Source organism: Bactrocera oleae, chromosome 2 (assembly GCF_042242935.1).
Source record: "Bactrocera oleae isolate idBacOlea1 chromosome 2, idBacOlea1, whole genome shotgun sequence".
In the NCBI taxonomy this organism is placed as follows: domain Eukaryota; kingdom Metazoa; phylum Arthropoda; class Insecta; order Diptera; family Tephritidae; genus Bactrocera; species Bactrocera oleae.
The window spans coordinates 5,514,019-5,528,820 of record NC_091536.1 but is presented as its reverse complement, the minus strand read 5'-3'; the positions used below and the strand labels follow the sequence as shown (position 1 = coordinate 5,528,820).

The 14,802-nt window shown below is 32.4% G+C and overlaps 1 protein-coding gene and 1 long non-coding RNA gene across 3 annotated transcripts in view; one reads left to right on the top strand and one right to left on the bottom strand.

Moving 5' to 3' along the window:
- The window catches only part of mtd (TLD domain-containing protein mustard), a 224,961-nt gene extending 223,836 nt beyond the window's left edge, over positions 1–1,125 (bottom strand). Inside the window, exon 1 of one of the 2 annotated variants that reach the window (XM_070107509.1) lies at positions 670–1,125. In XM_070107509.1, the coding sequence (XP_069963610.1) occupies positions 670–1,070 (401 nt within the window). In that variant the 5' untranslated portion in view covers positions 1,071–1,125. The remainder of the gene's footprint in view (positions 1–669) is intronic. The other variant, XM_070107535.1, reaches the window with a different exon arrangement.
- Positions 1,012–13,672, top strand: LOC138856453 (uncharacterized). The gene is made up of 3 exons (XR_011395680.1): positions 1,012–1,096; positions 1,356–1,443; positions 13,341–13,672. It is a non-coding gene; the product is annotated as an uncharacterized lncRNA (long non-coding RNA).
- Positions 13,673–14,802: the final 1,130 nt, after the last annotated feature.

Below are 14,802 nucleotides of genomic sequence, written 5' to 3'. Positions count from 1 at the left end.
TTGACAAATGTATCTGGGATTCAAAAAGATATTCGATTTTTTCGTTTGTTTTTAACATTCAAATACAAAAGTTAAGAACACTTTTCAAACCGCTCTTACAACGTTTGAAATTATTCTGAGCAGTTGTTAAACTAGAACATTTTGGACTAATTTTTAGTGCCCTTAACAAATAGCTGACAAAGCCAAACCAATTGTCATGCCTCAATCAAGTCAGATTGTGACAGGATGGGAAAAATATTTAACAGTTCCGTTTGCGACAAGATGGTATAAAATGGTATTTCAATTACAGTGAAGCTTTGAAGGTACGGTTTTTATAACGGTTTTTTTATCAATGCACCTAACATAAAAACTTTAAAACAGACAAATTTTCTTAAAAGGCTTGCTTGCATTACCATTAATATATTTTTATTATTTACAAAAAATTTTGAAAATCGTTTTTCAAATAAACAAACTAGAAATCTAATAGTTCAAAATCAATTGAAATTTTTACCGCTAATTAAAATGAAATACCGAAAAGCACGCTTGCAACGAAATAAACTTTTCAAGAGCTTACAGTTAATTAAATGCTACATAAAGAACGCAAGGAAGAAAAAATACCAAATAAATTTGTGCAAAGAAAATTCATGTGAAAGAGTACGAAAGAAAAAAGTAACTCGAAAGCCAACTTACTGCCATGAGAAACTGCCAGTGATGCCGTCTTTGAGGCGATCGCGCAGTGAGCGCTGCCTGCTCGGGCCGGGACCGGTGAGTGGTGGCAGCGTGGCATTCTCGCCATTGCCGTTACCCTCATCGATGGCGGTGCTGATGTTCGAGGTGGAGCTGGACATGGGTGCGCCGCCGCCGCCAGCACCACCATCGCTGCCACTGACCGCGCCGCCCGCGCCAGCAGTACTAACGGCGTGCGCCACCTGTTGTTGTTGCTCTACATGCTCCATTATGGGCGGCTGCTGCTGTGTTGTTGCTATTTGCTGTAAGCTATGTGGCAGTTGCTGCTGCTGTTGTTGTTGTTGTTGCAGATGTTGATTATGCCGCCGTCGTATGCTGTGGCGTGGCGAGTTTTCACGCGACATTTTGTTGTTGTAGGTTGTTCGTGTGTGTAAGTGGTATTTTTTTTTTTGGTGGTTTGAGGAAATTCGTTAAATTTTTAGAAGAAATTAATTATTACAGGGTGTGTTTAATTATTATTTTTGTTGAGTGTTATATTAATTTCTAGTTGATTGTTGGAATCGTATGCGAAATACGCAAAATGCAATGCGTAAATAACGGTATTTGCGTTTATTTTTCGATTATTTATTTGTGTAGCATAAAGTTTATAATGAAAACTCAATTTGCACGCAAATTTTATTTAATTTTAGGTTATGTTGAAGCAGTAAAAACTCGTAGCAAATAAAAGTGGTTGCACATTCAAGCATCTGTGGCGGTCTCTACTGCAATTTATTTAAGGTATTTATATTTTTTCTATTTCTTTCTTTGCATTTCTAAAACAAATCACATTCGGATGCACATTCAATTTAAATTAAAGTAATTAAAAATTTTGAAAATGTTAAAAATTGTTTAGTTTGAGGAGAGTGAATGGCGTAAAAAAGTGGAATAGAGTAAAAGAAATGAAATAGTTTAGATGCGATTTGAATAAGAGAGAATAAAAAAATTGAATATTTAATAGTATTTTGAGTAGGAGTTAAGTGTTTCTGTTGAATGGGAGTTTAAGTGCTCAATTTTATAGACTAAAATAGTAGTAAAATAACATAGCTATGTAAATAAATTAAGCAAATCAATAAACGGAAGATCACTTAAGCGTGAACTCCCGTTCAAAGTTTTTTTTTATGTGCGGCTAAACTTGGAATGGGGTTTCCAAAGGGTATATGAACGATTCATTTCCATCCAAGCGATATTTATAATAAATAATCCACTTTGGGGCATTTGCATATATCGAAATAATTTAAAGTTAAACTTAGTTTAACTAAGCTAAGCCATAAATATCGCATAAACAATACCGACGCATACCTCGTTTATATACATACAAATATATTTATTAAAACAGTAAAAGTTAATTAAAAATTATTTCTTACAAAATTTAATTAACTTAAAAATATGAAGATAAAGTAACAGAAAATAAGTCTAAAACTATATAGATTACTAAATTTCATTACCAAAAAATTGAATGAGATTTTGAACCGACTTCGTTCGTTTTGGTACTGATCTTGTTGAATATCCGAAATATCATATAACATAACCATTAAATTATCATACTGATAATAAGAAATTAATATATTCATCATAGTTCAGAAAAAAGCTGGGGATCATTATAAATAAATACTGTATTCCGACTGATGTGAATAGTATAAAACCAGCTGGACGTATGAAAGTCATTATATTTGGTACATACAAATGTATATGCATATACATACTAATATTTGATACCGGACCACATTATGCTTAAGAAAATATTCCAACTTAATTTTATTAAAATATCCTACACATTGACATACAGATAATTTTTGAAAAAAAAATTCCACGTATCAGAAGCACTATTTGGGATTTGTTTTATTCCAATATATTTGTTAATGATGTAAACAAAGTCAAAAAATATGAAAGTGATCCAAATGGCTATATATGGAGATTCATTGACGTTTTAAAAATAAAGCTATTAGAGGGTAAACCACGACCTCTTTTCAATACTTTTATAGCTCGATTTGACTGTTTATGCTAACCTTGAGCTTTCTAACTGCATTTAGTCACTTTATTGTTCTTTCGTAGAAAAGATAGTGTGGGTGTGGCAATGATCAAATTCCACCAAAGGGCACCACCACCAACTTTCAAAGTACCAAGAAATATTGCTAATGATTATCATTAAGATACCCTATTTTTACTAAAGTTGTACTTTCATGGAAATGCGGACAGCCCACCGGATAGATGGACAGGCAGTCAATTTGTAATCAGTTTCTCTATATATCTGTTTCGATTATGTTTAGGCGTTACAAACAACCGTTAGGAAAGAAAACTCATATATGGTTGCAAATATAGCCAAAATATTAATAAAATGATATATATATAAAAATTATTTAAAATAAAAAGGACTTGATAAAAGTAGATTAAATTAAAATGCATTCCATAGATTTAGAAAAGTTAAAAATAGATGGAATAAAGTCGAAATGCAGGAAATTAGAAAAACAATGGTATAAATTTGGAAAGTTTGCGAACAATTCTTATTGTATAATTATGTTTTAGAAAACTATTTTATTAGCTAAATTAAATATATTTTTATTAACACACCTCAAATTATAGTATATTTTAAATGAATATTTTTAGTTATTAATTAAATAATATATTTAAATAATCCTGAATAAATTGTTTAAATTAATTAATATCAGATGTGTGTTTAATTAATTTTTTTTATGATTAATAAAAAATTATTTAAAATTAATTATGTATTTAATTAAATGTTAGTTACTTTCAATTAATCTCAATAATTAGTTTTTAACTAATTAAAATTATTTATTTAACTAAATAATTAGTTTTATTTAATTAACAAATTTATTTATTTAATTTTCTAAATAGTTAATTTTACTTAATTTATTAATACATATTAATTTATATTACTAAAATAGAATTAGTAATTATTGTTATAATTTAATAATTCAATTCCTTCATTAACTAGTTCAGTCATTAATTTAATTTAATTAAATAATTAATTTGTTTTACTAAATAATTAATTATAATTAATTTTACATCATTGATTAATAATAATTAATTTGTATTGTTAAAATATTATTGATAATTAATTATTATAATTTAATTTATTTAGTTAGTTAGTTGCTTAACCAAAAAATTGAAAACTGAAATTACGAATTTTACTTTGTCTTACAATTTTATTATTGAAACATAAGAATATAGAATGAAAAATGTTTCACAAGAATTTTAGTTTACTTTTATAATTTTTATTTATTGAAATTTTTTTCAAACAAATGGCTTCAAGTAAAATCTCTAAATATTGTTTCTCTAATTTCACCTACTTTTAAATTAAATCATTAATTAATTACCGAATAGTCTGAAGCATACATATAGGTATGAATATAATAATTATTACAATACATACATACATTCCACTTGTACAAGTAAATTTACTTAAAAGTACACATTATTAAAACATGGAATTATATAAAATAGATGGAAAGATATAAGCATAAGTATAGTAAAGACACTAGGCTTTGAGAAGACGCACATTTTTTTGACAGCTGAGGCTTCTAGCACCGATACGGCTGCATGCAGGCATTTCCAATCCGCAATTCACATACATATGTACATACAAGTAAATCACATAACACATCTAGGGGTGTTGGTAAGTAGCAATTTGGGTATAGATGGATCCAACATGACTTGCAGACAGAGATTTCAACTATTTATTTATATACAATTAATATTCCCTGACAGTATGTATTATAAATATATATACGAGTATATATATCTGTATAAGCGTTTGTCTATCAATATGTACACGCTTGTATTTATGTTATTTAACTTTCAAGAAGCTTTTTATCATTAAAATTTTACTATTTCATATATATAAGTAAGTATGTATAGTTTCCTTATCGGTTCTAAAGCAATAAACAAATGTCTTATATCTTCTGAAATTCTTTACAGTTTGCACTAGCGTTATATGGTGTGTATATGTATGTATGTAAGCAAATGATTTACTCAGTTTTGCTCCTTTCAAAAGAGTTATGATGTGACTAGATGTATGAGTATGTGTGTTGTTGGCTTGTTTGCGGTTGTGTATGTATGTTAAATAATTAATTTAAGACACTTTAGAAATACAAAATTACGGTCGGCAACGAACCTGTGAAGAGAAAATAAAAATCATAAATAATTTTTAAGTATTAAATATCAATTGTTAAATTTTATCAAAAATTTTGTGTTTCTTAATTTTAAGAAGAATATAATTGTATGGTAAACTTTCCAAAACAAAATTTTATAAAACAAGTTTAACTTCATTTTGATCAGACTGCTTGTATAGCAGCTATATGCTATAGTGGTCCAATATCGTCGGTTAAATATACAGCTTATTGGGGAGAAGAGGATGTCAGTAAAAGCGGCGCAAAACTTCCATATAAATTTACTAGTTTCGAACTGTTCCGTCTCTAGTACATTTAGAACTAGTATTAGTGCCAGCTCTTGTCCACTCTTTTTTAAGTAGCCCTCTGTATGCCCTCTCAATAGTTCCGAAGTAGAACAAGTCAATAAAATATTTGACAATACAAGTAGACAAGAAAAGTAGTTAATGAGTAGATTTCATTTTTAAATGGGGACAAGATAGCTTAAAACAATATTTTTCAAGTAATATTTTGGATTAACCCGACCCGAAATTGCAATCGCATAATAACTCACCTGTTACAAGTAAGCACAGTTTACGAAAGTCCACGTAAGTCCTTGTTAGCAAATTTGCTGACTAACGTAGGTGGCTAATTGTGATTTTTCGACTAAATTTGAAAAGAAAACGGAAAGCAATCTGGCCAAGCGTGAGTGAATTACCATGCTTAAGGTCGTAATCAATATAGAAGGCATGTTCAATCTTACTGACGACATTCGGCGCTCAGATCGTTCCCTTATTTTTACTATTCAGTTCTTTGCGTTTTAAAAAGTATCCATACCTCTTGCAAATTTTTGATAGTTCTTAAGGTATTCGAGTAAAATTTCTTCAGTTTGTGGTACTAGTTTTAAGCGGAAAAAAATATTACAATAATATCAAACTCGGAAAAAGCCTGTTTCCTTTAATTTTGCACAAGAGCTATATATTTAATTATAACACAATTATTTTTATGCAATTAAAGCCCTCGAACAGTAAGTGCTTAATATTAATATGAACGCGACGTGTTTGACGGGACATACATGGCGTATGAGTAACCTCCCCACTAAACTACTTAAGCGCTTCTACCTAAAACTCAGTTACCATAAGCACAGCAAACTTTCAGTCTCTAATGAGTAATAGTCGACTTAGAGATTCAGAAAGCAAACAACGGTAGAAGTGTAGGGGGAACAACGCTTGCAACGCGAGTGCTAAAACATGTGCTACCAAACCCTACGAGCACGCAGCAAAGCATTGGCATTGACAGTCGAGTGCAGTTTGGCACGCTATATTTGCAAGAAACTTAGTGCTCATTCTGCTCAGCGCACTTTGGCTCACTCTAGGGCCATTCGCCGATGTACTGTCGGAGCATACGCGCGCATTTTATAATTTTAATGGAATTTCCTTTTGTGGGACAAACGAGTGTGTGCGTGAGTTTTTTTGTTGCAAAAAATTTTGACGGACTTTGTGAAAGTCAAAAGAGTGCGCAAAAGTTTCATTTAATATTAAGTTATAGCGTAAGCTTCCAATTTCATTTAGTTCTTTATTTCTACAACTTGAAAAGTGCATCAATTAAGGGAAATAATTTGGGCGAAAACATAATGACACGCCAGTCTTTGGCAGTTCTTTAATTAGCGCTAAATTGTATGCAAGTGAAATCGTATATTTCTCAAGTTGGTCTTTCTAATGCAACTGAAGGAAGCAGGGAAAGTTTCAAAATTTGGCAATCAAAAGATGCAAAAAAACTTTAGTCCGACAGGTTGTAGTACACTGTGCTGTAGCAGCTCAAATATGATGCAAACCTTTAATCCTTTGATTGGTATTTTTCCGAAACCGCTAATATTACTTAAACCTAAAATTCCTACAATGCAGTTTCAGTTTTTAACCTCACAGCCACAGTGCTCAATATCTGTGACACTTCGTAACTAGAGAACTATTCCCTAGAATACCATGGATGCTACACGAAACTAAAGAAAGCAGCTTAAGTCAGAGGAAATGTTAGAGCAAGGTTGCACCACAAGTATTGTCTCTTTGGTTGAACAACTGATGGGTTTATTCGATTTGCTAAGCTTATCAAGAACTTTGAGGTTCCGTATTTTGACACTTCTCTTTTATGACCAAATAAGTGGTCCGTTAACCACCACTACATATGTATACATTTATTTGAGACTCATTTAAATTAACATATTATGCTTCTTCTTGATACAACTTTTATTTCGATAAGATAATGATGCCTTATAATTAGCCTGCCAGGTTCGTGTTGGATCTGTATTTGACACAGATATCGGTTGTACTCAGACTACAGCTTACTTACTTTTACACTTTGAAAATCGATATGTCGATAATTTTGCTTGTATATCAAATGTTCGTGTTGAAGATATGCTTCGAAATTTTTAAGTAAATCCGCCAAGTAGTTTTGAAGATATTAACCCATTTGTAGAAATATTTTAACTTAGTGGCTTTCGGCTTTCAAAACTTTAAACACGTTTTTCTCAACACGCAGTTTTCAGTGTCGGTGATGAAAATTTCTTCAAAATGGATTGACATTCTTAGATACATAATTTCGATTTTTAAGCCACTTTCAAAGTGTGTGAATTTTTTCGCAAAAAACGACTTTCTTAGGCAAGCCGCCATTGTCAAAAATCATAACTTTGAGTAGTCCTTCGATCGTTACCTGTAATCATCTCTAATATTAATACATTTTTTTTATATTCTGGATTTGAGATAACTTTAAGCAGAACAAGAAAAAACGTTTACTTCGGTTGCACCGAAGCTATAATACCCTTCACAAATACAAAGGTTCCTTACGAGAACTTGATTCTGATCGTTCAATTAGTATGGCAGCTCTATGCTATAGTGATCTGATCTGAACAATTCCTTCGAAGATTTCATTTTTGTTTTAGGAAATAACTCATGTCAAATTTCGTGAAGATATTACGTAAAATAAAAAAGTTTCCCATACAAGCAATTGATTCCGATTGTTCAGTTTGTAAGGCAGCTATATGCTACAGTGGTCCGATATCGGCCGTTCCGATAAATGAGCAACTTCTTGGTGAGGAAAGGACAGGTGCAAAAATTCAGATCGGTGGCTTAAAAACTGTGGGACTAGTTTGTATATATACAGACGGACAGACAGACGGGCATGGCTAAATCAACTCAGCATGATAAGCTGATAATTTAAGTATATTTTTGATAGGGTCTCCGACGTTTTCTTCTGGATGTTACAAACTTCGTGGCAAATTTCACGAAAAAACGCCTTTTATCTGACTAATAAGTGGTTATAACCCCTTAAGCGACAAATTCTTTCATAAATGTACCCCTAAAAATCATTATAGAGACTAATAATACTCAGCAAGAGACTAAAAAGTCCGAGAGTTAGTTTTAGCTCCCTTATGACATAACAAGAAGCTGCTCCTTTGTCTGTACGGTCTATATCGGACCATTAACGATCGGCATAAAGTCCTTGTATGGAAAACTATTTAATTTGACGAGATATTTATCTTAAATAAGTTTGGCATGGGTTATTGTATAAGGCAATGGTGCAATCTACGAAGAAATTGTTCAGAGCGAGTCACTAAAGCACATAGCTGTCAAATAAACTGACCGATCGCAGTTTTTGTAAGCAATTTAAAAATTAATTTTAAAAAATATAAATATTTGTGAAGCGTGTTATAGCTTCAGTGGAACCGAAGTTAACGTTTTTTCTTGTTTTTTTTCTTTTTATCATAACTTGAAAATTTAATTTCATTTTTATTTATATTTTCCTTACATTTAAATTTTCATTGAAAGTATCTTTTCACCCCGCCATTTACTTTTACTTTGTAACATTTTCCTCAAATATACACCAAACTAACAGCATCACAAAATAAAAATATATATTTATTTATTCATACAAATATATATAATAGTATTTATACCATATACATATATGTACTATATATAAAAGCAAGTTGACGGATATTTTCGCCTCATTTTTGAGTTGGCCCTCTTTTGTTTGAACTCATTGCGCGCTCTCATGCGTATTGTTAATTTGTGCATCGCTGTACAATTTGTTTTGATTACAAGCTCATGGAGACGAGGAAAAAGTGAAATATGTAAAGAGAAAAATTGAAAATGAATAAACTAAAACAAAATGATACCCATTCATCGGCACATTATATAAAATGTAAAATATTGTATAAGCGCCAAACCCAAACGTAGCAAGCTGCACTGGTGAAAATGTTGCACTCATTTATATACGAATACACACATACATATAGTATATAAAATAAAAGTCCCTCGTGATTGTTGAATTTTTTACAATGTGCTACAATGTTCAAGATTGTTTTGTAATTTGAACACATTGTAAAGGCAAAATTTTCTATGAATCAATGGCTGCCTGTCACATCGCATGATAAACTTTTTTGTAACTCATAAAGGCTTCTTTCAAACTGTTAAAGAGTGTGTAAACTGTGCACTGTGCTCTTTAAAGGGCAAAAAAGATAGTTTGACAATTCTGCTTCTGTTTATTGAATTAAGTTGGGTGTCTATGTTTTCTTGATATAAGAGGTCTCAACTTTGGAGAAAATAATTTTCTGCAAAGGCAAAACGTGACAATGCACACCCTCTCAATAGTAGCTGTCTGCAATTCATATAATTCTTCTGCTCAAATATAAACGAGACTTTATCCATAACTCGACAAGGACATGACATATGGCCATACTTTTTTTTCTTAGGTTGGCAGGACTGTTATATGTTTACATGTCAAATTTGAGCGCGATCTGTCACATAGTTTTACGGCACTATAAAAAAGTCAACCTCGAGTGTGTTTTTCGAATTTTACTATGGAAATTAACGTCCAGCAACGTCAATAAACGAAGAAAACGTCGAAAAAGTAAAGAAAATTGTGTTGGAAAATCGTCGTGTGACTGAAAGAGAGATAGCTAGTGAGCTCAACATATCAAATGGATCCGCTCATAGCATTATTCACGATGTTTTGGGCATCAGACGTGTGTCTGCTCGACTTGTTCCTTGCGCCAGCTCATACGTCTCGTCTTGTACGCGATTATTTGACCAAAAACAACGTAAATATTGTTCCGCAAGCACCGTATTCACCCGACATGGCACCGCGTGACTTTTTTCTTTTCCCTAAACTCAAATTGCCGCTTCGTGGAAAGCATTTTCAGTCGATTGAAGTCATAAAAGAGAATTCGAAGAAGGAACTGAAAGCCATACCTAAAGCGGCCTACCAGAAGTGTTATGAAGATTGGAAAAAAAGGTGGCATATGTGTATCGCCTCTAATGGTGACTATTTTGAAGGGGATAAAATAAATATTGAAGAATAATTAACCGTTTTTGTGTTATTGAGCCAGTCTCGTTTATATTTGAGCAGAATATAGTAAGTGGTCGAGAATCTGTAGAACAAAGTTTGGTAGTATTGGAGAAATCAGTTATACCTCTTAATGAGGTATTCGCTTGCTCTCTTGTACCGAATTAAACTCTGTTGTTCTTTTCCTATTTACAATATCAGACAAGAGAACCCAAATTTACTAACGTGTAGTATATTCTTGTAGGCGGCTATTGTCAATGTCGGCCAATTGGAACCCGTAATTTTGTTTGCCTGTGGATTTTAGAAAAATATAAGCAGAACAATATCGTTTCGATACCACAGATGTTAATCCACGTGAATGTGCGCGAGATAGCTGAAATAGTAGGTATTTAAAAAGAACGCATAGGTCAAATTCAACAGACAAAACATGAATACACTTTTGCATACTAGAGACCAAGGAACAGTCGAAACAGTGGACTTCATTCATCAAACCTATTCCGAATAAAGCAAAGGTGGTTCAATTGACAGAAATTGTGATAACCACTGTTTTCTGGAATTGACAAGGTGTGATTTACATCCTCTATGTACTTGGAGAAAGACATAAAGGTCACAGGACTCTACTATGCCGATTTATTTTGCAATTCGACTAAAAATGTCCAGTTAAAGAAATTAAAGCTTAGCTGGGTCGAGTCCATTCTGTCATCATTTTTTAAAACTGTTCTTTCTTTCATTTGAACGCTGCGTATGTATCGGACCGCCCTCATATACCCGTCTTCTTAGTGAGAGAGTCCAGACTAGAACAAGTCGCTCTTGTTTCCCTACAGATGATGTCCTGTAAACATTGGAAGAAAGGGCTTTGATCTATTTTTCTGCTGTAGTCCTTGAGTTGAAACTAAGTAGTTTTATTAGATCAACTCGAAAGTGAACAAAGATCGGATGAAATTAATTATATTACCCCATGAAAATCTTTAGCTTATTTTCTAATTCTTTACGTATGTTAGTAATTTTTGGATTATAATTAATTACAAATAAAATTAGTCACGTGCAACTCTTAATTTCTTTGTTTATAGTGACTGTATAGAAGTTATGGAGATTTTTCAAGTATCGTTCGAGGTTAGCTGTATAAAACAGCTTCACGAGTAATCTATCAATGTTCTTTAAGAACCATAAGTTTAATTAAATTTAATAATATGCCTTTAATTTAGTATTTCTTGAACAATCAGGCGATTAAATCCCCTCTTCAAATTGTTTAGAGAGTTTTAAACATAGAGAGTTTTAAAAATAGAAACAGATAATGCTACACAACCTTGATGATTTACTGCATAACAGAAGCTTGGAACGGCAGTCGTCTCTTGTTGTACCCTCACAGGTGCATCTTTTATAACGTAGAAGGGCATAAAAAGATCTTTATTTAGATTTTGATCGGTCAGTTTAAATGCCAGTTATATGCTATAATGGTCCGATCTGAACAATATATTCAAAAACTGTACCGTTGTCTTGGATAATAATGCATGCCAAATTTCGCGAAGATAAATCACTGTACTAATAAAGTTTTCCATACAAGGACTTAAGTTTAATTGTTCTGTTTGTATGACAGATATATGCTATAGCTATCGGTTATCGGCGATTCCAACAAATCAGCAGCATTTTAGGGAGAAAAGGAAGTTTGCAAAAATTTCAGACCGCTATCTCAAAAACTGAGAGACATACAGACGAACATGGCTAAATTGACTCAGATCATAACGGTGATCATTTATATATATAATATATAGGATCTCCGACTTTTCCTTTTAGATTTTACAAACAGCGTGGCAAACGTTTTATACCCTGTTCAGGATATAAGTATTTCCCAATTTTAAAGCTAAAAAATCCTAAACTATTTAAATATCATTGAAAGCGCTGAAGCAGATTATAAATTTCATTTTATGCGAAATTTGCATTTCGTGTAAATCTCATACTTCACTTTTGGCTCTATGCAAACCCACAAACATGTATACACACCCACTACTTTGGCAGCAGCGAATTTGAGCAAATAGGTCGCCACTGCGTATGAATTTTTCGAACTGAAAATTTTCCGCAATAAATCATGCATACTTGCTCGACAATAAAAAGTTATATAAAAGGCACAAAGCATATGAGTGATATTAAATATGTGTAAAATTTAAGTGCAAGCACAAAAATATATTATATGCACATACTTTGAGCTACAATTGTGAGCAATAAAATTGCAGTTGTTTACGAATTTCTTTAGTTCTTAGTTTTTAAATAAGGAATAATTTTATAATTTTAATTCAAATTCAAAAATTGTATGGTGTGTAAATATTATAAGAATAACTAAACACTTTTGAGTAAAAAATATATTGTTTATTTATTTACTAGCAAATACTGAATGAAATGTAGGATAATATTTACATTTAAGTTATTATAAAGTTTCATAAAGCTTGAAAAGATTTCAAAACAAGATGGTACTGTTCTAAGATTTTTGATAATTTCTGTATTCCATAATTTTGAAATATTTTTGAATTTTTTATTTTTCTCATGTTTTTTGCTTCTTTTAAGTACTTTTGTACCCTAGTACGTTGTATATACCCTTTACGTTTTATATATACACATAATATATGTAAGCTATCTTTACCAACCTACAATTTCTTCGCTCACCACTGTACGCATATGCGTGGGTTATTGTAATCACACAACTAATAAAGTAAATGCGTTGTCGGAAAAGTGACTGACAAAGTGGCTTAAATATATTTTCCGCGCAAAGTCTGTAATTTCAACACACACAAAGATACATTTTATACACAACATCCCATTTTTATTACTTAAACCCGTCAATTATATTTTTTTAAGAATTAAGCTTAAAGCGACAGTTAAAAATCATCAAAAGCTTTAAATGATGAGTAACAAAAACTGAAATTTTAACAACAACAACAGCTTTGAGATGATGAGCTTTGAGATTTCAAAAATTAAAAAATGCAGGCATAATCGCTCGTTTAGGTCGTTTTTAATCTGAACATTTTTTAGCAGAAACAAGAAAACGTTAGGTGCTATGTCAGCCCTCTAAAGTTACTGTACTTTTATTAAAAGCGTAAACAACAAAATTTGTTTCACTCAAATATATTATATATTTATTTCTGAAAAAACGTTTTTACGCAGAGTTCTTTTTTATTACTTTAATATAATATGAAGAAAATCTCAGCCGAAAGCCATCGTATTTTGGTGGAACTTTATAGTAAACGTGCTGAGCGAACGTACAAATAAAAAGTGGTGATTTTGAGTTGGAAGACGAAGAACGTCCTGGGTGGACAAAAAAGGTTGAAGATAAGGAACTGGACTCGCAGAATCGGGAGTCACTCAAGCAGCCAACAAGAAGCAGATACATCCAAAAGCAATTAAATTGGGTGTCATATGAATTGAATCCAAGAGACGCTGAAAGACATTTTGCTGTCAGAAGTGCTGCTTGAACGCTATAAAATTTTTGCCATCGCATTTTGACGATTGCCGAAAAATGCACGCAATTTGCAACTTTTCATCATGATAACACATGTTGCAAGATCGGTTAAAAACTGTTTGGAAAACAGCAGCTGAAAAGTTTTTGCTCACTCACCTTAAAGCCCAGACCTTGCCCCCTATGATTACTATATGCGAAAGAGTCATTTCTATGGTTATATATTTTTACCTGGTTGTTATTTGAAACTAAAATCCATCGAGTATTTGCCTCTCAACTCAAAAATTGTACTCATTTTAATGTGTTCATTTACAACAAAAAATCGCATTGATTTATTTTGACAAATCCTAAAATGCAAATAAAAAGCTATTTATAAAACTATACAGAAGAAATATGCCTTTCTGCCGCCATTATGTATTTCATTCCTTTGTCACTGCCTATTTTTAGTAAATTTTTGTCACATTTTTCAGTGTCACTTCAAGGATATCCGACAAGCAGCCACACAAAGCTCGCAAGGTGATTTATGTTTAGCACTCGACGAACTTAAATGGTACAAGTGCATCCGGCTGTTTCGCTGGCCTTTTCACGCACACCACCGAACACAGACAAACACATGCACGCGTATGTGTAAGATTCTGTGTGTGTGTTTGTTGTGAAAACTCAGGTTAAAAGTGGCTGCAGTCAAAAGACTAGCGGCAATTTTCAGCAAAACTAACGAAAACAAAGTTTTTGCTCGACGAAGGAGAAACTGCCAGAGCTCGTGTGGCAGCGAAAGTGTATTCAAAACAATAACAATAAAACGCACACATACTCATAAAAGTTGAATGCGGTCATAATTGGTGCGTTGACAGGATGAAAATCCTTGGCGCTAACAAAAGCGTGAACTTCCGTATTTCGTTTGTTCGCCCTGCGACAATTGCCGTGTCTGTCCACTAACTTTCGTGCTTTTTTAATGTTTTGAACTTTTTCACAAGCAGTTTTTTCGGTTGGCATGTTTGCGCACGTTTATATATGTGGGCATATGTGGATAAATTTATAAACGCTTACATATATATATGTACATATGAGTGAGCTCAAATGACAGCGATATTCGAACTAGTTCACAACTAGAACTTTTTCACCAAATTAGGACCCACCACTGTCCATTGTGATACCTAAATGCTGCTAAGTATTGACTGCCGATATGTTTCATCGTCGATCTTG